We start from the raw sequence: 27,254 nt of genomic DNA on the forward strand, positions 1-27,254 counted from the left end.
CACATGTGCAATTGAGTGGGAGTACACGAGAGATCTGCTCCCTCGTCTCTCCTCTTCATCACAGCAATGGATACCGTCACAACAGTTCTACAGAAAAATGTAACTTCGACTCTGCTCTATGTTGACGATGTGCTGTTGGCCTCTGACGAAAAAACTGACCTTCGTCAACAAGTCTAACTTCTGTACGACCGTCTTCCAGAACTTGGAAAGAAAAAACCCAAATAAACAGAATATCATCGCTGTTACAGCAAATTCCCGCATCTTCCAATGCTCTTTCTATCCATTATTCTCTTTAAGACTGGTCACGCCTCCCAGTCACATATGGATATGTAGTCTACCAGCACAATTCTCGTTGGGCTTGTTTTCCTATGCTGAAATGTAAAGGAAAATGAGCCTTACCATACCGCACTCTAGGAATGTATGTTTGCATGACTTAGGAAAAATTAACACATCGAAATTTATTCTGATGGACTGCATATCGACATTCCCGAACAGCGACGATATGTGCTGCAGGTGAGTATTTCTTCCACAATATTGTCACATAGCGGTCTGCACAGGCGTGACGACGATTTGGCGAGGACGCGAAAGGGATCTCTGCTGAAATTAATGTGGGAACGGCGACATAAAACACATCCTGAGAACATTCTAGTTGAAAGCCATGTATGCGTGAAGAGAAGAGCCATCAGTCGGGTGATTTGGGCTCATTTCTTGGTATCCTTCGATTCAATATTTGAAGATAAGCTAGCATACTGTTTTGACATTTTTCAACTATTTGAGTACACCATTCGTATTTAATGTCTTTATTTTTTGCTTAACGTCAGACATAAATTCCAGTTTCATAACACTGCGTTACAGTAACCTGATATACGTTACAATTGTGATGATAGATATAAGAGAAATATTTCTGTTGCTTCTAGGTGTTGCTAAATTACACAAGTACATAACTTCGGATTGCATCTTCTTCGGTTCAGAAGTCGACCTGTAACAAAAATGTGTTAATTGTCAATCATTTAGTATACAATAAAAAAATAAGCTTCAGAGAGAGAGAGAAAAATAACGAAAAGCAGTGTATACTCATTGGGGAAGAAATGGAAGAAACGCATGTCTTAAGAGTTTGTAGGGCAACCGAAGTACTGAGAGGAAAATATCTGGCAAGTGAATATAAAAATAAAATGGAAAGAGAGAGAGAGAATTCTATAAAATTGCTAAACTATTAAGAAAGGAGTGGATTACACCGAGGAGAATAGCAATATTTTTTTAAATTTAAAATAATATGTGGAAAGAAGTTAATTAAAGAAATCAAACACACACGAGAATAATGAAGGATAAGATGAATAAAACGTCTGCGTGTCTTAGAATAATGAATATAATTACTCGGAGGTTAAATATAATATCAAATGTAGTAATATATAAATTGTTGTATTGTCATGCCATTACAAAATTAAACATTTAGTAAGCTAAGGGAAAGGAAGGTACATGTTGTCCAAGACAATAGAACATTGTTAATGTCTAGGACAAAATAAATTATATTTAGTGTAGTACCAATCAAATAAATATAAGTGGAAAATGTAATGCATGTATCCAACTTAATGAATTGCAATAAGAGAGTGTTCTATCTGTAGTTTCAGGCGATCCGGTACTAGGAGATGAGAGCACTCTATTCTGTTATAGTACATAACAATATCCTAGGTCCTCTTTAATTTAAAAATAAAATCACCAAATTACTCGTAGGAATCAAACACACAAGCTGTGCGCTGGGCGTAAATCATACAGGATTTCACATATCCACGGTTAAGAGACAATACCTCGTATCTCACAATGCTCCTCCTAGTCATTATTTTCCTTAACACTGGTGACACCTCCCAACCACATATGCATATGTAGTCCAAGAGAACAGGGTTCATTCTGTTCGTCTTTTGAAGCTGAAGTGTAAAGTAAATGAAACTTTAATACGCTATACTATATAAGTGCGTTAATAGGTCATAGCTACAAAGCGGTAATGCTAGGTTCATTTTACTTTTACGGGCAACCTTTATGTAATATAATTCTCAAGATAATGGATATGTAACTTAAGAATGTTCTACGGCTCGAAATAATTCTGTTCGCAATTCTTGAAAGAGATATTGAGAGAAGGAATGCCAGAGGCAGTAATTTGATGTATGTTCCTGTTATAAGCATCCACAAACACAATTACCCACATAACACTTCTGCTCCTTCCAGATGTTATCAGGATAAACAAGTACATAATGACAGAATGCATCTTTTCTGATTCGAAATCCTCTTAAATTTAAATGTTCATTCATGTCGTATTTACAACGGTTATTTTAAGATTGAATTTATTGCTAAATTTGGATGCTTCGGTCTCTTTATGCTGTTCATAGTGCTGTAAATGAACTCCAAATATCGTCGCTGCCGGGACAAAACCTCCTATGTGAAATATTTTAGCTTAGAACGTTGGCCGGTAAGATTCTGTCATCTAAGGTGCAATATTGTGTGAATGTTGTCAAGGCATTCTCGCTCTTCATAATGTATGTGCTGCGGGTCAGTATATCTCCAAAAATATTTTCACATAGGAGGATTTGTCCCGGCAACGACGATATGCAGTAAAACATGTTCATACCAGGTGGTCCACCAGCGTCGTACCTTCTACTTGTAAGTGTCCCGCATGCACTAATGATGAATGGGAAGTCTAATAACTGATTTTCACAGAGGTATTACTGTATTACTGTTTGCAGGTATATTTCTTCAGAATATGAAGGGATAACAACTGGACGGCTGCTGGTTGCATGTTCCTCAGCACTACTCGTCAAATACGCTCCCTGGCGTTAGTAAGCCTCGTTTTCGAACTCTCAGTAGCTAGCTAGTATTTCGTAAAGCTGCTCTACAGTTGCTTGGCAACTTGAACTGCGTGGCCAATTGGTTCGGTATAATAATAATAATAATAATAATAATAATAATAATAATAATAATAATAATAATAATAATAATAATAATAATAATAATAATGTCCGCTTGTGTGGTGTAGTGGTTAGTGTAATTAGCTGCCACCCCCGAATCCCCGTATTCGATTCCAGGGTCTGCCCTCTGGGGTTATCATGCGCCCACGACCTTGTGCGACCCTTCTTGTGGACTGGCCTGTCTCATTGTAGCGATTCCATAAGCGTTGAATAACTGACAGAGAGATATTGAGATCCACAGCAACAAGACGAAAAGTCCATCCTTCCTGGATCAAAGTGACGGCCCTTGCGACTTGAACCTCATAATATGTCTCATGGGATGTGCTAGTTTAAGTACAACGTGCTCCTATGACCACAGTGGTCTGTGTACCTCACAACGACGCACGGACGCACCGCTATTCACTTTGTTTTGAGGGTTCACCTGACAGTTTAATCCATGGTCACGCCTACAGATGGTGTATAACTTCGATTTGACATACACTGAGCAGCTAAGGTCTCAAGGTATGCTATACGACCATTGTCACCCCATCTACCAAATTAAGGTTCACATACCAGACGTTACAAGATATGTTCCCCTAATTTTTTGAACTGTGTATTTTACATTCTTGTTGTACATTCTCTTATCCACTTGAGTGTTGTTATTTCTGCTTTTGACAAATTGCTCATTCAATTTCGACAGCAAGTTTATAGATTTAAGAAGCAAGGACGGAATACAAGCCGGCTGTGCCAAAATGGACCGACTGCAAGCTGTCAGGATTTATGAGGAGAACCCTATATCTTTCTAACATTTAGATTAAGCCGGCCTTGAATCAAATTGCAATGTAGAAATATTGAATGTATCGCTTTTAATTTGCCAGAAACGGCCTGTGACATACGTTCTCAGATCAAATTTAGGTTGGTCGACACGATATTGTACCCGGAGAAAAATAATACTTCACCCCATGTGTTAGGAAAACTTACAGCATTAAGTTTCCTATCAGTGTCCCTAAAATTATCTAATGAAGCTGTAAATTATTGTCAACTCTTAAAACCTGACTTACAGAAACATAGTGATTATACAATAAATAAATGCATATTTTCGTCTATGTTTAAATAAGGGCAAGTTTTAAAAAGAGTAAGTGAAAAAAATTCTTAATAACTTATATAAATAGCACAATGAAAACATGTTTACAAGAATTCGAGTTTAGTACATCTTACGTAGAACAGAGACCTCTACAGCAGAATATCGATTATCCGAATTAATGTGGACGCAGACTACCTTGGGTAAGAAAATGGCGGATGAAAGATATGGTTACTGAATAGTTGTTGTAAATGGAATTTAGGAAAGTGATTTATCTTTTGGACTAAGTAGAATGAAAACCAGATAAATATGAAATCTATACGTTGAGAATAGTATATGTGCATTAAAGAACAAACAGTACTGTAGCCTACAGTACACTGAAAGCTTAGAATTTCGTAAGAAAGTATTCAATAGTCTTCTGTTTCATTAGGCTGCCTCGCCTTTTCACCGCCATGTTGCGCAGAAGTCGCAGCATCATAATGTCAGCCGGTGTTTTCTTCGTCTTACCATTCTGTATAGAGCTGTGTCTTTTCGATCACATTCAAACCATCAGTATGACCTCTTTTGCTTTCCGCGTTCGTTAAGTCGTCTTCTTTTTCATTATCATTTCACCACTATGTAACTCGTTTAATATAATTAATCTTATCTTCTAGCGATATCACCACATGTCTTCCTTTTTCCATTAATTTGACCGACGGCCGATATAGTGATGACAAGTGTCGCATAAACATTAGGGACAAGGACCTTAAAACCCCAAATATTTAGCCAACGTTTCCCGCTGAACCTCCGGGATAGAGGACGCCTTCGACTCATTGAAATCTAACCGTTTTCTGCATGGAAATATGCTCCCTAGTGTAACAGTACTAAAAGCTGCCAAACAACTATTGGATAGCGGTGAGTGACGAGTTACTTATTCGAGCCGCAAAGCAATGGAGTCACTGCGTTGCATATTCAGTCTGATATCATTTATAAAGTGATTAGACTAGAACGGTGAAGCAATTGTGTTTGGCGCTGATAGAGAGGCGATCGTTCTTTTTTTATCTGGCTCGGGTAACACGGGAGCTCGGTTAATCGAAAAGCGGATAATCGAAACATTACTGTATTTGTTAAATAGGAAGACGGTCTTCATCATGGAATAACAGCATTGGAAGAGCGATGTATTCAGAGATGAATAGTGATATTCAGAATAATCGATATGAGAGGTTAGGGATTTTAAGGCTGAGTAATTTCAAAAACTTGAAGTTGTATGTGGGAAGGGAATTGATCATTATTATTCTCGTCTTCTTCATTCCACTCATTAGTACACGTACAGAAATGCCATTATTATGCATGTCTTGGGTCTTCCAGCTGTTCATTTATCTTAACGTCTGACGCGATCTAGCTGCTAGAGATAAAAATGTATCGATACACGCGCACCTTCACGGCATCTTGACTAAGTCGGACCAGTATGCAGACATGCAAAGAGTGAATGAATGGGCGATGGAATTATTGATCCTCGCTCTATTTTGACTGGTATGTTTCGGTCATAAGTACCAGCATCTGTTTATTATTTCTTCAACAATTCTTGTATTAGCCGACTTTTTTCTCACGGGGACCAGATCAGTATAACCTTAAGAAACACTGGATTTCATATTACTAATAGTTAAACATGACATATTACAAATAATAGGTAATTATTCTCATATTCAGCGTGAGTGGCCTATAAAAATATGCCCATTTTATTATTTATATCGAACGGAAGATGTTTTACTAGTGTAATTCGGTGATAAAATTGTTCTAAAATACTTACCTCGTATTCTCCTTCACCATCATTTGGCATGCAAGTTTCAACACATTCCTTGGGTGTTCTAAAGCTGGAAAGAGTAGATAATATGAAGATATAAGTCACACGTGGTGAAATATGGTTAAAACTAACTTACATATTACTTAACATTTGAACACTAAGTATAACATATTTTATATGCATTTCAGGCAGACAGTCATTAAATTAATTAGTAAATGTACGCTGTAGGCCTACGTCTTTTTAAATAAGATGGAAGAAACATGACTTAAGTTTGCTAATTGTGCTAGATTGTGACACGAATTCTATTGTTATCATGTTGCATTTACAATATGTATGCGTACGTTGAGTCTTCAAGCGAGAGACTGCAGGGAGAGGCAGTGAAAATTTACAGGTGCTTCCGTGAAGGTGGACCAGCGAAATGCGCGCGTTGTTCCCGAGTGGGGGGGTGGGGGAATGCAGTGCGCGGGCAGACATCGAAGCGAGCATGGTTAGCGATAAGCGTTTGGTTTACCAGTGGAGTTCTTATCGAGCGCATGTTATTACCGTGTATTGTGCTGTTTTACTAAATATGTTATCGAATGTAATTTGTGTTAGGTATTAGTATGGTGATGGCAACCCCGCGGTGTAGGGGTAGCATGCCTGCCTCTTGCCAGGAGGCCCCGGGTTCGATTCCCGGCCAGGCCAGGGAGTTTTACCTGGATCTGAAGACCAGTTCGAGGCCCACTCAGACTATGTGATTACAGTTGAGTATTTATATGACGGTGAGACCGCGGGTGTGGTCTAGAAAGCCAAGAATAACGGCTTCGAGGATTCGCCATGCTGACTACAGACACCTAGTAAAATGCAAGCCTTCGGGCTGAGTAGCGGTCGATTGGGAGATGATGGGGTTTGGTTTGGTATTAGTATGATGACATATGGTATTTGATAAGGAATATTTCTAGCTGAGCCTTTTTTCCTAAAGAAGAAATCGTATGACAGAACCGCTTGCAAATTTCTGTGTAGTTTCCATGGCACTCCTCTTCATTCCAGACGATACATAGCTGAACTGAATAGATCTGCTGGATCAGTCCGGTGTTACTTGGAGGCTCTTGAATACGTTAACCTCGTGTCTGTAGATTCAAGGGTTGGTAAAAGAACTCCCGCGGGACACAATTTCGGCACCTTTGCGTCTCCGAAAACCATTAATATGTAGTTAGTGGCCCCTCGAAACCAATAATATTATTAGGTAATACATAACCAAGTTATTCAGAAAATGTCGTCAACCAGGGTCCAGAAGGAAGCACAGAAGAGAATATTTACAAAGGAGTAATGTCCACGCCGATTGGTGGAGGAGTGTGGCATTCCACAAACATCAACATTATTGGGACTTAAAATGCTTTACTTTTATCCTTACAAAGTGTGAGTGGTTATTCAGTTAACACCATTATGATCTAGCTACAAAGACAAAGAGACCTCCGTACAGGCCATGAAGGCCCTTGGAGGAGTGGAAGGTAAAGGCTTCCACCATTGTTAACCACGGCACGTGATGGGGTAGAGTGGTTAGCTATACGCCCGGCCGCCTTTGCCCCCAGGAATTAACCTGGTACTCATTTTTGATGTAGGCTGAGTGAACCTCAGGGCCGTATGCACCTCCGGAAGTGGAAATCTCGTTTCTTAAATTTTACGACTTCCTGACGGGGATTCGAACCCATGTCCTTCCGGGCGGTCCGACTCGTTGGCTGAACGGTCAGTGTTCTGGCCTTCGGTTCAGAGGGTCGCGGGTTCGATTCCCGGCCGGGTCGGGGATTTTAACCTTAATTGGTTAATTCCAATGGCACGGGGGCTGGGTGTATGTGTTGTCATCATCATCATTTCATCCTCATTACGACGCGTAGGTCACCCACGGGAGTCAAATAGAAAGACCTGCACCTGGCGAGCCGAACCCGTCCTGGGATATCCCGGCACTAAAAGCCATACGACATTTCATTTTTTTTTCCTTCCGGGCGAACCGAGCACGCCTTTACCGCCTCGGCCAGGCAGCCCCAGTTATAATCTAGCTGCCCGTGTAAATTTCTGTCGACAGATACTGCAGTCTGACCATGATGCTATTGTCGATTCTTAATTATGACGGTCGATGTTTATTTCTATTTATGTGGGCATGTGAATGATCAGAACTGAAGGTACTGGGACACGGACAATCTTCGTGAAGGACATGAAATTCCATTTCACGATCAGAAAATCGCAACCTCTACAATAAAAATAATAACATGTTATATTTACAAAGTCTAGAATGTCTTTTATTTTCTTACAATTCATCAGCCTTGCCATTCTTTCAACCAACTCTTTGGCTTGCTTTCAGAGGGCCTCGGGTCCGATTCCCGGTTGGGTAGGAGATTTTAATCTTAAATGGGTGTTTGCATTGTATCCAACATCCCTGCAACTCACACACCACATAAAACACTCTCCTCCACGACAATAACATACAGTTTCCAGTCGGAGGGTTTTAATTAAAGGGCCTGCACCAAGCTATTAACATGCACTCATAATTTTTATCATAACCATTCATTTTTCGATGCCGTCATTTTTCTTTCCATTTACCGAAGCTAATTTTTTATCTCCGCCTCATGCCGTAAGAGGATACGAAGAGGGGAGCAGCCAAAGAGTCTGGACTCACTCGTCTTTTAAGCTCAGAAACATATCCATGATTCTGTACTTCTTCCGCGTAACGGTGAAAATGTAACAGTGCGAATTTTTTCTCCACTTCTTCATAGATGTTAACCTCGTCAACCAAAGCGGTGTGCAAATAAGCAATTTAATTTCTTTCTTATAACGTCCCACTCACAGGAGGTGATATTTCACCTCTGGTCTTCGAGCGGGGCCGTATACCTTCTCCTTAACATCACTCAGTAGAGTATATCGTCCGAGATTTTTGCGTATACCTTTCTGCTGAAATGCGGTTGTGGAGAACACTGACAGGGACGAGTTGGATAGAAAAAAAAATCCAAATCTTGAATGAAGTTAATGAGAAACGGACCTTAATTTATTCAATAGAGCAAAGGAAAGCTAAATTTCTTGGACATGTCCTACGACACGACACCTCTCCAGAATGTCTTCGAAGGAAAGGTCCTAGGGAAGAAGTCGAGGGGAAGACCACGTCTCTCATACCTTAGGAACATAATCACTCAGCTGGGTTTTGCTTTCTATGTCACAATGAAAAGGACTGCTGAAGACCGTAAGATGTGGCTGCAGCGACAAGGCTTAGCCTTTAGATAATGTATGGATGGACCTTTCTGCTTTGCTATAATGACTGAATTTACTTTCACTATTCTGCAACAGAATTTTAACGTTCCTACTTAAGAATAATCACCAACGTTGTAACATGTATACCATCGAAGTATCCAGCGAGTTGCCAGCAACAACCTACCCCCGTGGGGTCATCAGGAGTATAGACGTCAATCGTTGCTTACAGATGTTACTAATACAGTTCAACCCACAATGACTTAAGATTATGAGGTATCGAGCATGCACAAACTGATCGATATGTACCTAGTGCGACCTATATTATTTTGCCAATGCATGTTACTGGCGTAGTTTATAATGTAGTGTGTAAGAATGAGCTACATATTGAATAGGATCGTACTGACATTATATACCTTTGAATATTTTATAAATACATATACCATAACATCATAAAACATTGGTATATTGGTCAGTTTTATGACTGTGAGTGGGTATATCATGTTCCCATCAGAATGTAAAATAGGCTATTTCTACACTGTCCTGTAGGGTCTAAGCATTTAATAACAGTTTTGTGTGAATGGATATAAACAGCACACTGTTTAGCAATAAGAAAGATGGAACTTTGGTTGAAATTGGGTAGTTTAAGTCAAAAAAGAAAATATGAAAGCAAAGATAGTGATGCTAAGAAGAGTAAGCCGTCATATTCCGGAAAATCAGTTGCATATAAAGCGCCAAACACTAAATTTAGTAACAGTGGCGATCCTCAAATCGGGATTAGGCTTGACATAAATTTAGAGGGTATCCTGAAAATTTTTGGGGCTAAAGCCCTGTCTTTGAGTACATACAAAAATAGTTGTACTTACTTGTTCTCATTCCCTCTACAACCGCCGTAAGTGAACCTCTCACATATGTTAGTAGCAGCATTATAATAGTAGCGGGGCATTCCTGCACGACAAGGTCCCACGTCGTACGGCAAGAGGCAAAGTTCTGGTTGAACCTTAGTGGCCATGCTCACTGAAAGAGAAGAGACATATATAGAGAGTGTCCTTGAAGAAAGGTTCCAATATTTATAGAGGCGGCAGAATGCAACAAACGAAGGATAACGGGTCCCATACACATTGCTCGTAAACCCAGTAATTTCATAGTTATGATCGCTACCTTCCGTGATCACCATGCCTTGATCTACCCTTCACAACATGTGCTCCATGTGACCGCCATCCACTGCAATGATATGCTACTGTGATCATTAAGAGGGAAATTCCTCAAGGCAGTCTTAATGGTCCTTTATATTTTCTTAGATATATAAACTAGCTGATACACCTGTGCTTCGCTACGGAATTCTGCATTGTATACAGAATTCTAGATTAGGTGGTATACACGTTGTGAGTACGATTGTATTAAACTGAACAGCATTTACGGGGAAGTTACCATACGTCTTTTCTCATGTGAATACTGGGTTAGGGAATTTTCATTGTAATTGCTACCATCAGTCACAATCATGTTGGGGAGTTTTCATTATAAAAGCAGACACTCACTCTTCACCCGCCTTTTTACATGCTAGGAAAGACTATCTTAGCAATTTTCCGAACTGAAATCAACATAGGTTATTATAATGACGTCAGTAGGAATGTCACGATTAAAAGCAATGCTATGATGTAAAATACTCGATCAAATAAAAAACCACACAGCTTATCACTTATAACGAACAGTACTACGTTGCCATCTAACAGTCCAAAGTTCCAGAGCTGGAATGACCAGGGCACTGACAGGTGTGAACACTTCTATGCCATTATTCCGTTAAGTGCGAACACTGATCATTTCTATCCAAACCTCAGAGCAGGGATCGAATAGCTCGAATACTATTATGAGCCATTGGGTTGCGTACCAGTAGTATCAGAAAATGTAACAACTATAGGAAAGGCATGCTAAAGGAGAAAGTTATCTAACCCCCAGCTATTTCTAACCAGTATTCAGGCAGGCTGTTCTACTCGGTACCCAACAATAATATCATCTATCGGAAATGAATGGCATCATAACAAACAAATAACATCACAACAAACAATAGCCAATATAATGATATTATAGATCAATTTTATGAGCTTTCGATATTGTAGCCCTTCACATTCAGTCTTCTTTCGACTTTGAAATACCACTCTTATCATAGTCGGTACGGTAAAACTGAATAAACCATAAATGATTGGAAATTGTATTCTCTATAACTTTTGTTATATAGTACTTTTCGATATGACCAATAACATATGCATTTAAAAATTAAATTTTAGACGCTTTCCTCTTAATTACCGTTTCATCCAGCGTGAATACAATTATTTATAGCCTAGACTGTAGTTATTTATTCTCTGAATCTACATACAAATTTTCATTAAATTCTGTTTTCCCATTTTTTCGTGGCTTGGCGTTGATATGGACTTGGCAAAAAAAAATACAAATCCATGAATATCTCTGTTATCATAGCCGGTAAGCTAAAAATGTATAAGACATAACTGATGGCACATTTAATTTTATATAACTTTAGTTATGCAGTATTTATCGATAGGACCATTAATAATATAAATATTTGAAATTAAATTTAAGGCCTTCCTTTAAACTACCATTTCACTCAGCGTGAATAAAATTATTTATAGCCTAGATTGTAGAGGCTCATTCCCCGACATTACACACCGATTTTCATTAAATTCTCTTCAGCCATTTTCTCGTGATGTGCGTAGGTACATACATAAATACATACATACTTATGTACAGACAGACAGACAGACAGACAGACAGACAGACAGACAGACAGACAGACAGACAGACAGACAGACAGACAGACAGACAGACAGACAGACAGACAGACAGACAGACAGACAGACAGACAGACAGACAGACAGACAGACAGACAGACAGACAGACAGACAGACAGACAGACAGACAGACAGACAGACAGACAGACAGACAGACAGACAGACAGACAGACAGACAGACATTACGGAAATTTAAAAATTGCATTTTTTTGTTAGTGTGGATATGACCGATAGAGAAATAAAATTCTTTGTTGAATTCTGAGCAATGCACAGAAAAACTCATATATATATATGATGTGAGTAAGAAAATGGAATCAGATATAAGGCTTTTTGCGGATGACGTTATTCTGTATAGATTAATAAATAAGTTACAAGATTGTGAGCAACTGCATAAAGACCACTACAGTGTTGTGAGGTGGACAGCAGGCAATGGTATGATGATAAACGGGGTTAACGTCAGGTTGTGAGTTTCACAAATAGGAACATTTCTCTTAGTCTTGAATACTGCGTTGATAGGGTGAAATATCCTGATGGGGATCATTATAAGTACCTAGGTTTTAATAGAAGGAAAAAAATCATTGGGGAAATCACATAAATGGGATTGTAAATAAAGGCTAGACATCTCTTCAAATGGTTATGAGGGTATTTAGAGATTGTGGTAAGGATGTAAAAGAGAGTGCATATTAGTCTCTTGTCAGACCCCAACTAGAGTATGGTTCCAGTGTGTGGGACCCTCACCAGGATTACTTTATTCGAGAACTGGAGAAATCCAAAGAAAAGCAGTTCGATTTGTTCTGTGTGATTTCTAATAAAAGCGTAGCGTTACGAATGTTGCAAAATTTGGGCTGGGAATACTTGGAAAAAGGAGACGAGCTTCTCGACTAAGAGGTATGTTCCGAGCTGTCAGTGGTGAGATGGCGTGGAATGATATTAGTAGACGAATAAGTTTGAGTGATGTCTTTAAAGTAGGGACGATCCCAATATGAAGATAAAGTTAGAATTCAAGAGAAAATAGGCGCAAATATTCGTTTATAGGCAGGGAGTTAGTGATTGAAATAATTTACCAAGGGAAATGTTCAATACATTTCCAAATTCTTTGCAACCATGTAAGAAAAGTCTAGGAATGCAACAAATAGGGAATTTGCCGCCTGGACGACTCCCTAAATGAAAATCAGTGGTGATTGATTGATTGATTGATTGATTGATTGATTGATTGATTGATTGATTGATTGATTGATTGATTGATTGATTGATTGATTGATTGATTGATTGATTGATTGATTGAGTGCACTCTTTCACTCTACGTCGCATAGAATCTCACACTCGTTGGAACACCCCTGGCTGTTGACGGTTTGCATCACAGGCAATGAACACGCGTTCTCGTAGTGTATCAGTTTAATTTACGGAGACCGCATGCACCATGGTCTTTAAATGTCTCCAAAGCCAAAAATCTAAAGGGTAAGTGCCAGGTGAACGGGCAAGGCAAGGTACTGGCCCTCCCCGACCAATCCATCGCTCATGGAAGGTTAGTTGTCGCCTATAGGTGCGTCCACACCAGAATGTTTCGTTCATTTTGTTAATAAACGCTGTTAATAAACAATGTTCATGAACATTTCTGAATCTTGATAAACAAAATAGCGCGTTTTTGTGTTTTCGTTGACATTTCGGTTCGCACATGCTCAAGGACGCAATTAGAGCACGCAAATTTCTTCTAAATTTGATTATCAAATCGTAAGCGAATATTCTGATATACACTACAGTACCTTTAATTCTGTATGACATTCTCATAGCTGTGTTATAATGTAGTTTCTTTTCCTGTTTTGCTCCTCGTCGAAGAGCCTATAATTCTACAATCACTTGTAGGCGTATATCTCAAAATAATACTCTCCTAACAAGGCTGAATTAATATTTTCTTTATTCCGATTCTTTACCGATTCCTTGGTATTGTTATATAAGGCTTCAAACACTTCAGACACAATGACTGAAATTGTTTGTTTTGATACTTTAGACAAATAGGTATATAAATTAAATATATGAGAACAGTTGCTAGGAATACCTATTAAAAAGTGGTCTGTCGTTAGTGGAGTCAGATTTCTGATAAACTGTATCATTTCTTGCATTTTCGTGCCCAATTACTGTCGACGAAGAACTGAAAGTCGTGTGGGGGCATTCTTAAGAACATTTTGAAAGGCTGGTTCATCATAAATTGAAAGTTCTTACATAAATGTTCTCCGCAAACTTAATTCTTGAACGCCTTTTCAACATTTTTCTGTGTCACACTTTGCGTCTTCGCTTTTCTCTAACTGTACTCACTAAAATAATGAAAGCTGCTGCTGTAAGTATTTTCTTCTTCCTGAATCTATACACTGTAACCTCACAAACAGATATTTTGCCGTGGGCACGATGTTGAAGAAGTTGGTTAACAAATGTTTCTTAACATGTTGTGGAATGTTTTCAGTGACATTGTTTACTAACTTTGTTATAATTGTTCATTAACTTTGGTGTGGACTAACCATAACATTACCGTAAAAATGGGCCGATGCCCCATTATACATGTACCACACTTGCAGTCGTTCATCAAGTGGTATATTCTTTAGCAACACAGGAAAGTATTTCCGAATTTTGTTGCATACGAGCATCCGTAAATTATTGAAAAATCGTGATCTACGTCTAAGAGAGGCTGTCTCACAAGAAGACTCTGTTAGTCCAGGTGAGGACGGTGAGAGAGAAGAATTTTTTTTCTTGTTAGTTGCCTTACGTAGCACCGACACAGGTAGGTCTTATGGCGACGATGGGACAAGGAAGGGCGTGGAGTGGGAAGGAAGCGGCCGTGGCCTTAATGAAGGTACAGCCCCAGCATTTGCCTGGTGTGAAAATGGGAAATCACGGAAAAACATTTTCAGGGCTGCCGACATTGGGGTTCGAGCCTACTATCTCTCGAATACTGGATACTGGCCGCACTTAAGCGACTGCAGCTATCGAGCTCGAGAGAGAAGAATTACGCCTGGATCTGGGTAAGAAACGGGGTTTTCAAATACGTAAAACACAGGGTTCAGACTTAATTGCAATTAGCAGCCAAGATGATTTGTTCTCCATTAACCTACTAGAATGTACTTGGACTGAAAACTAAACTGGGTGAAATAAATCAGAACATTTCAAACAGTAATTTTGAAATGTAAATAATTACTGATGTAGTAGAAACAGCAAGGGTATGCCTAGGTACAAATGTGTGTAAAGATGGGTAAAGGCGAACATCTTGGTGGAATGATGAAGTGAGAGCAGCTTGTAAACGTAAAAAGAAGGCTTATCAGAAATGGCTCTAAACAAGGGCCGAGGCAGACAGGGATTTGTTCGTAGATGAAAGAAACAGAGCGAAACAAATAGTTGTTGAATCCAAAAAGAAGTCATGGGAAGATTTTGGCAATAACCTGGAAAGGCTAGGTAAAGCAGCAAGGAAACCTTTCTGGACAGTAATAAAGAATCTTAGGAAGGGAGGGAAAAGGAAATGTACAGTGTTTTGAGTAATTCATATAAACTCATAATAGATCCCAGGGAATCTCTGGAGAGGTGGAAGGAATATTTTGAACATCTTCTCAACGTAAAACAAAATCTTCCTGGTGGTGTCGCTAACAGCCAAGCTCTTGGGGAGGAAGAAAATTATGTTGGTGAAATTGCGCCTGAGAAAGTGGAAAGGATGGTTAATAAACTTCATTGTCATAAAGCAGCAGGAACAGATGAAATTTGACCTGAAATGATGAAGTATAGTGGGAAGGCAGGGATGAAGTGGCTTCATAGAGTACTAAGATTAGCATGGAGTGTTGGTAAAGCAACTTGAGATTGGACAAAGGCAATAATTTCACCTATATATAAGCAAGGGAACATGAAGGATTGCAACAACTATAGAGGTATCCCATTGATTAGTATACCAGGCAAAGTATTCACTGGCATCTTGGAAGGGAGGGTGCGATCAGTCGTAGAGAGGAAGTTGGATGAAGACCAGTGTGGTGTTAGACCACAGAGAGGCTGTCAGGATCAGATTTTCAATATGCGGCAGGTAACTGAAAAATGTTACGAGAGAAATAGACAGTTGTGTTTATGTTTCATACATCGTGAGAAAGCATATGACAGGGTACCAAGGGAAAAGATGTTCACCATCCTGGGGGACTATTTAATTAAGTGTAGATTATCAAAATCAATCAAAGGCATTTATGTTGACAACTGGGCTTCAGTGAGAATTGATGGTAGAATGAGTTCTTGGTTCAGGGTAGTTACAGGGGTTAGACAAGGCTGTAATCTTTCACCCTTGTTCTTCGTATTTTACATGGATCATCTGCTGAAAGGTATAAAATGGCAGGAAGGGACTCAGTTAAGTGGAAATGTAGTAAGCAGTCTGGCCTATGCTGACGACTTGGTCTTTGGCAGATTGTGCCGAAGTCCTGCAGTCTAATATCTTGAAAATTGAAAATAGGTGCAATGTTTTTGGTATGAAAATTAGCCTTTCGAAGCCAGTAGGTAAGAAATTCAACAGAATTGAATGTCAGATTGGTGATATAAAGTTAGAACAGGTCGATAATTTCAAGTATTTAGGTTGTGTGTTCTCCCAGGATGGTAATATAGTAAGTGAGGTTGAATCAAGATCTAGTAAAGCTAATGCAGTGAGTTCACAGTTGCGATCAACAGTATTCTATAAGAAGGAAGTCAGTTCCCAGACGAAACTATTTTTACATCGGGCTGTTTTCAGACCAACTTTGCTTTACGGGTGGACTCAGGATATCTTTTTCATAAGTTATAAGTAACAGACTAAAAGTAGCGAGAATGATTGCTGGTACAAACAGGTGGGAAGAATGGCAAGATGGTACCCGGAATTAGGAGATAAAGACTAATTTAGGAATGAATTCGATGGATGAAGCTGTACGCATAAACCGGCTTCGTTGGTGGGTCATGTGAGGCGAATGAAGGAGGATAGGTTATCTCGGAAAACAATGGGCTCTGTTACGGATTGTAAGAGAAGTACAGGTAAACCAAGACGACGATGGTTAGACTCAGTTTCTAAAGATTTGAAGATAAGAGGTATATAACTAAATGAGACCAAAGCACTAGTTGCAAATAGAGAATTTTGGCGACTTTTAGTTGATTCAGAGAGGCTTGCAGACTGAACGCTGAAAGGCATAACAGCCTATAATGAGTATGTATGTACACTGACTGACAGAGCAAATGCAACACCAAGAAAGAGTGGTCAGAACTTTATGCCAATTGCAGGGTAGACTGACGTCACTGAGGTATGCTCATGATGTGAAATGCGCCGCTGTGCTGCGCACGTAGCGAACGATAAATGGGACACGGCGTTGGCGAATGGCCCACTTCGTACCGTGATTTCTCAGCCGATAGTCATTGTAGAACGTGTTGTCGTGTGCCACAGGACACGTGTATAGCAAAGAATGCCAGGCCGACGTCAACGGAGGCATTTCCAGCAGACAGACGACTTTACGAGGGGTATGGTGATCGGGCTGAGAAGGGCAGGTTGGTCGCTTCGTCAAATCGCAGCCGATACCCATAGGGAAGTGTCCAAGGTGCAGCGCCTGTGGCGAAGATGGTTGGCGCAGGGACATGTGGCACGTGCGAGGGGTCCAGGCGCAGCCCGAGCGACGTCAGCACGCGAGGATCGGCGCATCCGCCGCCAAGCGGTGGCAGCCCCGCACGCCACGTCAACCGCCATTCTTCAGCATGTGCAAGACACCCTGAACAATTTCCCGTCGATTGGTTGAAGGAGGCCTGCACTCCCGGCGTTCGCTCAGAAGACTACCATTGACTCCACAGCATAGACGTGCACGCCTGGCATGGTGCCGGGCTAGAGCGACTTGGATGAGGGAATGGCGGAACGTCGTGTTCTCCGATGAGTCACGCTTCTGTTCTGTCAGTGATAGTCACCGCAGACGAGTGTGGCGTCGGCGTGGAGAAAGCTCAAATCCGGCCGTAACTGTGGAGCGCCCTACCGCTAGACAACGCGGCATCATGGTTTGGGGCGCTATTGCGTATGATTCCACGTCACCTCTAGTGCGTATTCAAGGCACGTTAAATGCCCACCGCTTCGTGCAGCATGTGCTGCGGCCAGTGGCACTCCCGTACCTTCAGGGGCTGCCCAATGCTCTGTTTCAGCAGGATAATGCCCGCCCACACACTGCTCGCATCTCCCAACAGGCTCTACGAGGTGTACAGATGCTTCCGTGGCCAGCGTACTCTCCGGATCTCTTACCAATCGAACACGTGTGGGATCTCATTGGACGCCGTTTGCAAACTCTGCCCCAGCCTCGTACGGACGACCAACTGTGGCAAATGGTTGACAGAGAATGGAGAACTATCCCTCAGGACACCATCCGCACTCTTATTGACTCTGTACCTCGACGTGTTTCTGCGTGCATCGCCGCTCGCGGTGGTCCTACATCCTACTGAGTCGATGCCGTGCGCATTGTGTAACCTGCATATCGGTTTGAAATAAACATCAATTATTCGTCCGTGCCGTCTCTGTTTTTTCCCCAACTTTCATCCCTTTCGAACCACTCCTTCTTGGTGTTGCATTTGCTCTGTCAGTCAGTGTATGTATGTATGTATGTATGTATGTATGTATGTATGTACTGAATCATGGCTGGTTTATATTGTATATGACAGGGAAAACAACAGAGTGTAGTGAGCCGATAGAGCTAGTGGGAGACGGGGAAGTGGAATGGTTTGCTGAAAGCAGTCAAAAGCGGATTAACTGTCCTGAAAGTTGTGCATGTAATGAGTGGTTTCGAAGTTTTGCTTCAAAAATTATTTGTTCAAGGAATGTCTGGTATGTTTGCGCTATTTACGTACCACCTTCTTCAAAGTTAGTGATCTATTCCGAGGTATTTGGATGGCTGGAATATTACTATGAGATCCACGGCAGTAAAATAACGAATGCCCGAGATTTTTACATAGCATCAGTATGTAATAACGAAACAGACGTAAATTTAAATAGTCAAACGCAGGAGCTTAGACATTTCATGAACGTACCCACACAATTATTGTAATTCTTTTCCAAATTTCAATAGTAGAACTTTGGGTTTAGCGCTAATTAGTCGGTTCGTTGGAAACGTAGTATGTATAAAGAGCACTGATCCCATAATGTCTGAGGACGCTCACCACCCCACCCTGAAAATAGGACTCCAGGTCACTGCAGATCATAAGAAAGATTATAGAGACTCCCAAGCAGCTTACAATTTCAGGAGAGCTGAACGTCTGTACACTAAGCTAGGAAGTTTAAATTAATTAGGATTATACGATAATACAGTAGGCTACTTTTACACTAATGTATACTCGGCAATAAACTAGAACATGTCGAGTAAAGTCTAGAAAGTAGTCGGTTTGGTTTACTGACGATATAATAAATGGGATACTTTAGAAAACGAAAGCACATTGCAGAATAATGTAATAGACAGTTTAAAATATTAAGGTCGGAAGTAAAGTGGGCGACAACGTCAGCTTATGAAAACGATCTCAATTTAAAAATTAGGTTAATTTCACGCAGTTAACACACGGAGGCGAAGCGCTGGCAACCAGGAATGAATTAGCTGGAAAATTTCTAATGCCCAATAACGGACCATTTATATTGATATTATAAATTTATTCATTCGGGACAAATATTTCCGGTTCCCTATGGGAATCCACATCTATATTATATGATGGCTAGCCAGGCATCAATTTTTGGTAATGAGACAAAGTCTCTCATAGTGCATTGGCACTGCCGAGGGCTCCATGTAGTCTACGCAGTGGCCTCCACGGTATGCCGGTATGCACAAGCCAAGCGTCTTGGTGGGTGTGCTATTTACCAACTGACGATCCCAACTTAGCACACGGGGGCGAAACGCTGGCAACCAGAAATGAGTTAGCTGGAAATTTTGTAATATCCAATAACGGACCATTTATATTGGTATAAAAAATTTACTCATTCGGGACAAATATTTCAGGTTCCCTATGGGAATCCACACCAATATTATAAAATATTGAAAGGAATGTTAACATAGTAATTGTGAGAAAGTCAGATAATCATAAATCATGCACGTCACTTCCAAAATATTAAATTATCTACGACATTCAAAACAAAATACGGAAATACAGAATCACTGCAATAAGAAATAATCACTGTGGCCATCGAGCTTTCGTGGATAAGTGAATATAACTGAACACACCACAATAATACAGGCCAAATATTAAAAACTCTCCTTGGGATCATAAAACATTTATCAAGGCGGAAAATCCTCGACTAAACGCATACCTAACAAGGGAATTCTACGCCCTATATACATTCAGTAGTCAAAATAAATTACCCTGGCAGCCTCGGGTAATGCAGCTTGTTATAAATAAAGCTATGCCTAAATAATTCATTAACAGTGAAACGAAGCGTAAGTTGTAATTAAATACCTGCAATGGTGCTGAGGAACACAAGAGCAACAGCTGTTTTCCTCTCCATTGTACTAGATTCTGAGTGATCTGTGTGAAACTCACTGTGTTCTCTATATACCATGGCATCAACGGAAGTAATGACCGCAGATTTCCTGAAATGTAACACCGGTTATCTGCTTCGAGACATCCTGACACATAATCTCTACTGCTGTGACATTGATCTTCTTCTACTGGTCACAAATTATAATAAAAAGCACTTCCAATTGCAATGAAGGGAACTTTTCCTTTTGTAATATCTGAAACGACATTCTTTCAGTTTGATTCAGTTAATTTTAACCTATTTGCTTCTTCGCTCTGCAGAAACGAAGTTTTTGCTAGTTGCTTTACGTCGCACCGACACAGATAGGTCTTACGACGACGATGGGACAGGAAAGGCATAGCAATGAAAATGAAGCGGCCGGGGCCTTGACTAAGGTACAGCCCCAGCATTTGCCTGGTGTGAAAATGGGAAACCACGGAAAAACATTTACAGGGCTGCTGACAGTGGATTCCGAACGCACTATCTCCCGGATGCGAGCTTACAGCTGCGCGCTCCTAACCCCACGGCCAACTCGCCCGGTAGGAACGAATTTGAGGAATAAATTTATAACTACATTAGTTATACTTAAAGAGAAACAACTTACTCAAAATTAGTTTCGGCAGAGTGAAGTCCCTAACAGTTAAAAAGAAAAAGAAATGAAGGGAACATGTTCAGTTTTTATTCCACTCACTTCTGACCCAGGGGCTATCAAGCTGCGAGCGTGAGTTGGCTAAAACTTCACTCATTTATTTGTGCCAGAAACTTCGTTCTTGTTTTTTCTATCTGTCTTTCCTTGGTCAACTCTTATTCTCTACCAACTGCAACAGTATGACGTTTTCCAGGTCTAAGGATATTCATTTTCACGCTCTTCGTTTGCCAATAACTTCATTGCTATCTGATAAGAATTTGCAGAGAACTGCTGCTCAGTTACACTTTTCAAGACAATAATCGCCACCGCATTCTGTTCGCTACTTGTTTCACGTCGCACTGAGACAGACAGGTACTTTCAATGTTCAAAACCTTTCTTAGCAGTCAAAGTAGGAGATACCGTTCTACAAAAAACGTAAAATTAAGCAATTTCCACAATTGTGCCGCAAGTTCAAGGGATAAAGTGCCCGGAAAGATTTCAAATTGTGAGCCTTCGTTAGCTCTATCAAATAAAAAAATTCGAAAATTACTCCGGCCTAAATGCACTTCCGGAAAAACAGCCTAAAATTGCTTGTTTCTGTACTCGTCTTTAAAATTCAAATCCTAGCCAAATTAAGTTGTTTGCTTAATTCTTTCTGTAATGTGTTCCTTGGTTCAATACCCCCAGGCTTTTTCTGAGTTCTTGAGAAATGTCCGCACCGAATGTAGTTTTAAGGGCTTAAGTTAAACTCTGCATTGCCTCACATTAGCGCTCGTAGTGGTAGGAAAAGGAAAAATGATAACCTAATCCACTGGATAATGAATATTAAGGAAAGGATTGTGATTGTTAGGAATAAATAAAAATATATTATCATAATTTATTCTATTTTATTTACCTCAAATTCGTAGCTCATATCCTTTCAAGAGTGAGTTGTTTGTCAGAAGGGCTAGAACCATGAAATATATTTACTGGTATTTGGTTTACGTCGCACCAACTTAGGTAGGTATTATGGCGACGATGGTATAGGAAAAGGTTAGGACTGGGAAGGAAACGACTGCGGCCTTAATCAAGATACAGACCTGGCGTGAACATGGGAAACCGCGGAAAACCATCCCACTATCTCCCGAATGCAACCTTATAGCTAAGTGACCAAAACTCCGTCACCACTTGCTCGGTACAAACAGGTCTAATGGCGAAGATGGGATAGGAATGACCTAAGAGTGGAAAGGAACCGCCCATTGCCTCAACTAGCTCACTTGCTTGGACTTGAAAACCATGGGAAACTATCCTCAGGTTTACCGACGGTGGGATTCGAACCTATTTTCTTCTGGATGCATGCTCCAACGCTAGATGACCCCAACTACATCACCACTCGCTCGGTAATCACCACTATTAGCGTAAAGCGGGGATGTGTGTCCAGTTGTAATTTCAAAACAATATTCACCAGCACCATTAACGTTAACAGAGAACGGTTGTCCAGTTGTGATTCCTCCTAAAACAATAATAACCACAACCATTAATGTTAAGAGTATGGTTGTCCAGTTGTGATTTCTCTTCAAACAATATCACCATCGCAATTAATGTTAACAGAGGATGGCTATCGAGATGTGATTCCTCTTAAAGCAATAATCACAAACACCATTTGTGTTTATAGAGGATGGTTGTCCAGTTGTGCTTGCTCTGAACACAATAATAAAAAAAGTAATTTGTGTTTATAGAGGGTGGTTGTCCAATTTTGGTTTCCCTTAAAAAAACTATCACCAGCACCATTAATGGTAATAGAGGATGGTTGTCGATTTGTGATTTACGTTCAAACAATATTGACAATCACCGTTAATGTTAATAGACTCTGGTTGTCCAGTTGTGATTCATCTTCAAACAATAATAACCACCACCATTAAGGTTAACAGAGGATGAAAGTCCAATTGTGATTCTTCTTAAAAAATAATCATCACCACCATTAGTGTTAATAGACGATGTTTGTTCAGTTGTACCTCCTCTCTGGACAATAATTATCATCAACGTTTTAGTTGAGGGAGAATGGTTGTCCAGTTATAATTCGCTTTAAAATAATAATCATCACCATAATTTGTGTTAAGGGAGGATAGTTGTCCAGTTGTAATTTCTCTTAAAAAGATTAATCACCACCGCTGTTATAGCTGAGGGAGAATCTTTGTGCAGTTAAACATCCTCTTAAAACAAAAATCAAATGCTGTCGAGTTGTACTTCCCCTCAAAAATAACCATCCCTAATAATCACCTGGTACGGTGAACAGAGGATACATTGATATAATTTGTCGCCGAATCCACACTTGCAGGGGCCGGATTTACATACATAACTAGGGAACGTTGTTATAAAGGCTCGATAGTCTACGTTATAAGAAAAACCAGTAATGACATGAATAACAAAATTTGTTATAATTTCTTAGTAAATAATATACAAAATATTCAATAAATTCATGTTATATTCTTATAATTATTGTTGACGATCTAACTTTGAACCTAAATGTCAAGCAACTGAAGCCTTCAACCACAGTAGCAAACCTGATCCAGTTTTATACAATAATGATACTAATACATAATTTTCCAGCAATTCAACCTTTAGAACTAAGAAATCACAGTTGAAACCATTATTAATAAAAGTTCGCCCCAAAAATGTTTTTATGTCTAGTTGAAATTAATTGAATTTCATTCACTTTTTATTATTTTAATTATTTCTTTATCATGTTGTTTTACTTCTGATTCACTCTTGAGTGTTAATTAATAAATAATTTGTGTATAAAGTAGTTTTGTATAATTAAAATTCACCTCATCACTTAATAGCTTCTTTGTTCATAATTATTAATTTTGTTCATTAATGTTTAACAATTTTTAAGTCTTACAGACTTGTATGCTCTGTACTTCAGCTTATTTGTGAAGACCTTCCCTCTCTCCCTCCTAGCCGGAACACGAGATTTACTCATTCAGGTGTGGGACTAAGTGTTAACTGGAATTGTTTGTCTAGGAAACGATAAAATGTGAAATACGACATATCGTAGTTGCGCCTAGAAAAACCGCTATGTGATTATATTTCAGCTTAGAATTCTGACTAGAAATGTCCTTTAATCTAAGGTTCAGTATTGCATGAACTGTCTCAACGGAATTTCATTCTAAGTGATACATATGCTGCGGGTCAGTATTCCTCTTCTCAACACTGTCATATAACGGTATTTACCTACGTTTACACCTGATAATGAGGTTTCTCACTCAATATGAAATATGTCGTTTTAATTCACTTCTATTATGACCTACTTAAAATATCTTGGGATGTTACTGGCGGATGTTTTCGATATTAGATAAGCAACCTAAGGAAGAGCGATCACGCAGAGGGTGACCCTGAAATAAATACCACATCCCGGAAGAGGAAGTTCCTTTGCATCCTTTGTTCATTAAGTAACAAAGTTGCATATCTATGCATTTCTGTCGGGAGAATAAATTACGAAAGCTGACGGCTATTTGAAGTTTCATTCGCTGTTTAATCATCAAGAGCCGTGGCGATACTTGATCAAGTGATCAGCTTTTACTGTAAAATAACCAAGGCCATGAAAAGTGATCACGAGAAGAAGATATAATGTTACGGTTGTAACGTTTCGATAATTACTTTTATGATGACCTTTTATAACGCCAAGGTGCCAGAATTTTGTCCGGTATGAGTTCATTCACGTGTCGGTAGATCTCCCGACACAAAGCTAGAGTATGTTAGCAGCGCTCTACGATCTGAGCCACTCAGTCCAGTAGAAGATGTTAACTTATATAATATGACCCTTGTATAGTAAATGAAAAGTATAATAACTTATACAGAAGGAGACGAGAAAACGAATTGAAACCTCACGTGTTGAGAGTCTGTGTGATGCTCTTTCGGTGATTACAAAATCTATTAAAATTTACATAGAACTTGGCAGTTCGAGCCCTCTTATCACTATACGTTGCATTCCCCTGCCCCACCTCCACGTTAGGGTCTGTGTGCATGCATTGATTGGGTTGGGAAGGGCGTCATAAAATCGTTGTATCGTCTCTTGGGGCAGGCCGGCCCACAATTGTTGTAAATGGTAACTTGTATCCTTGATACTGGCACTGGGGCTGAGTTGATGTCCTGGCTGGTCCCACACATGTTCTATCGGGGACAGATCTGGGGATCTTGATCGCCGCGAGAGTATCTCAACATCACGCAGACGTTTCATAGAGACACGTGCCGTGCGTAGACGAGCATTGTCCTGTTGAAAACTGGCACCACGATACTGTCTCATAACAGGTAACCGATGAGGACGCAGGATGTCTGTGACCTACTGTTGTGCCGTCAGAGTGCCGTAACCTGAAATCATACCCGGGGTCTCTCAGCACCATGACGCCAGAACATTGGAAGAAGGGGACATCTGCTCCAGGTCACAGCATTATTTGCAGACGATGATTATTTGGGGTAATGCAGAACCACGATTCATTGCTGAACGCAATGCAATGCCATTCATCAGCAGTCCATGCTTCCTGGTTGCGGCACCACTCCAAACGCAGCCGTTCGCGTTTTGGTGTTAACGGCAGCCTACGCATGGTATGGTAATTCTCTAATCTGGATGCTGCTAGACTCCGACCAATGGTATGGGTTGACACAGAACGTTGCACGGAGTCTGTTACTTGTTCTTGGAAGGCAGGCGCAGATTTGAAAGCTCTACGATGTGCTAGGTACACAAAATGGCGATCCTCCCTTGTAGTGGCCAGACGAGATCGAACGGAACCTCGACGACGAGTATGCCTGCCCTCACGTACCCATACAGACCAACATCGGGCTACTGTCGCATCCGAATGCCCCATAAATCTGAATATTGCACGATTCGACCAGCCAGCCAAATGGAGACCCTCAATGAGGCCGCTTTCAAACTCTGGCAGGTGCTGATAACGCTGCCTCACACGATTACGCAGCATCTCCGTGTCCTTCATCTTCATTCTGGGTGCTTCTATTTTCTTTGCCAGGCAGAATATCTGATGTCTGGTGTGTGGAAGGGTTTGCTATTTGGAAAGCAGCTTCGAGGTGTAGGAATAGCATGCTTGCCTCTTATCCAGAGGCCACGGATTAGATTTCTGGGTTGTTCAGAGATCTTAATTTTGCACTGAGTGCTAGAACATGATTCACTTAGTCTCGTGAGACCACCTGAGGAGCTGGCTGATCCATCGAGATAGGCACGCTGACAGTGTGGCTTCCTGCACATGCTAACCATCTGGCTGGAAGTTGTGGGGCCTGTGTTTATTGTTACTATTTGGAAGTAGGGATTACGTGGGATATCCTCACTATTTTAGGATGTAGAATATCATCATTATCGTCATTATCAAACACAACCAATGCCTCTTCCAAACTCTTCCATGGATTGGTGTAACCATTTACTTCGACTCATCGCACGTGAGGTCCGTTTCTAGATCATTATGATTGAAAGGAATCCAGTGTAGGGCATCGTAGTCCACTTTCCATGTGCTAGACATGCGATGTGAACTATATCTGTCTTCATCCCGGATAGATTGAATACCAAATTTCCTCACATTCAGTGGCGGCCGGAGGACTTTCAGGTTGGGTGGGTGGCCACATCCGTCCATCCGTCCATCCGTCCATCCGTCCATCCGTCCATCCGTCCGTCCGTACAGCCCTCCCTCCCTCCCTACTGATCTACATTTAGGGCACTCGCCCAGGTGGCAGATTTCCCATCTGTTGTTTCCTACATTTTTCCTGTATGTCTTTAAAGAAATTGGAAATTTATTGAACATCTCCCTTGGTAAATTATTCCAATCCCAAACTCCCCATCCTATAAACGAATATTTTTCCCAATTTTTCCGCTTATTCTTCGAACTTATTCGTCTACTAACGTCATTCCACGCTAACTCTCCACTGACAGCTCGAAATATGCCACTTAGTAGAGAAAATTCTCCACTGACAGCTCGAAACACACCACATAGTCCAGCAGCTCGTCTTCTTTCTCCAGTGTCTTCCCAGCCCAAACTTCGCAATATTTTTGTAATGCTATTCTTTTTCGGAAATCACCCAGAACTAATCGAGCTGCTTTTCTTTGGAATTTTTCCAGTTCTTGAATCAAGTAATCCTGGTGAGGGTCTCATACACTGGAACAGTACTCTATTTGATGTTCTACCAGAGACTTATATGCCCTCTCCTTTACATCCTTACTACAACCTCTAAACACCCTCATAACCATGTGAAGAGATCAGTACTATTTATTTACAATCCCGTTTATTGGTTACTCCAATGAAGATCATTCCTAATATTAACACC

The 27,254-nt window shown here is 40.4% G+C and overlaps 1 protein-coding gene across 1 annotated transcript; it reads right to left on the minus strand.

The window, feature by feature from the left end:
* Positions 1–790: 790 nt before the first annotated feature.
* Positions 791–20,353, minus strand: LOC136867006 (kappaPI-actitoxin-Avd3c). The gene is made up of 4 exons (XM_067144103.2): positions 20,260–20,353; positions 9,883–10,033; positions 5,807–5,870; positions 791–979 (listed from the first exon to the last, which is right to left on the minus strand). The coding sequence occupies exons 1-4, from the start codon at positions 20,306–20,308 to the stop codon at positions 968–970; spliced, it is 276 nt and encodes a 91-aa protein (XP_067000204.2). The 5' UTR covers positions 20,309–20,353; the 3' UTR covers positions 791–967.
* Positions 20,354–27,254: the final 6,901 nt, after the last annotated feature.

Source organism: Anabrus simplex, chromosome 3, assembly GCF_040414725.1.
Source record: "Anabrus simplex isolate iqAnaSimp1 chromosome 3, ASM4041472v1, whole genome shotgun sequence".
NCBI classification, from domain to species: domain Eukaryota; kingdom Metazoa; phylum Arthropoda; class Insecta; order Orthoptera; family Tettigoniidae; genus Anabrus; species Anabrus simplex.

Coding starts and splice junctions, on each gene's coding strand:
- LOC136867006 (XM_067144103.2), bottom strand. CDS start 20,308: ATGGAGAGGAAAACAGCTGTTGCTCTTGTGTTCCTCAGCACCATTGCA. Junction 10,034..20,259: donor GTTCCTCAGCACCATTGCAG/GTATTTAATTAC, acceptor CTTCTCTTTCAG/TGAGCATGGCCACTAAGGTT. Junction 5,871..9,882: donor TGTAGAGGGAATGAGAACAA/GTAAGTACAACT, acceptor TACTCTTTCCAG/CTTTAGAACACCCAAGGAAT.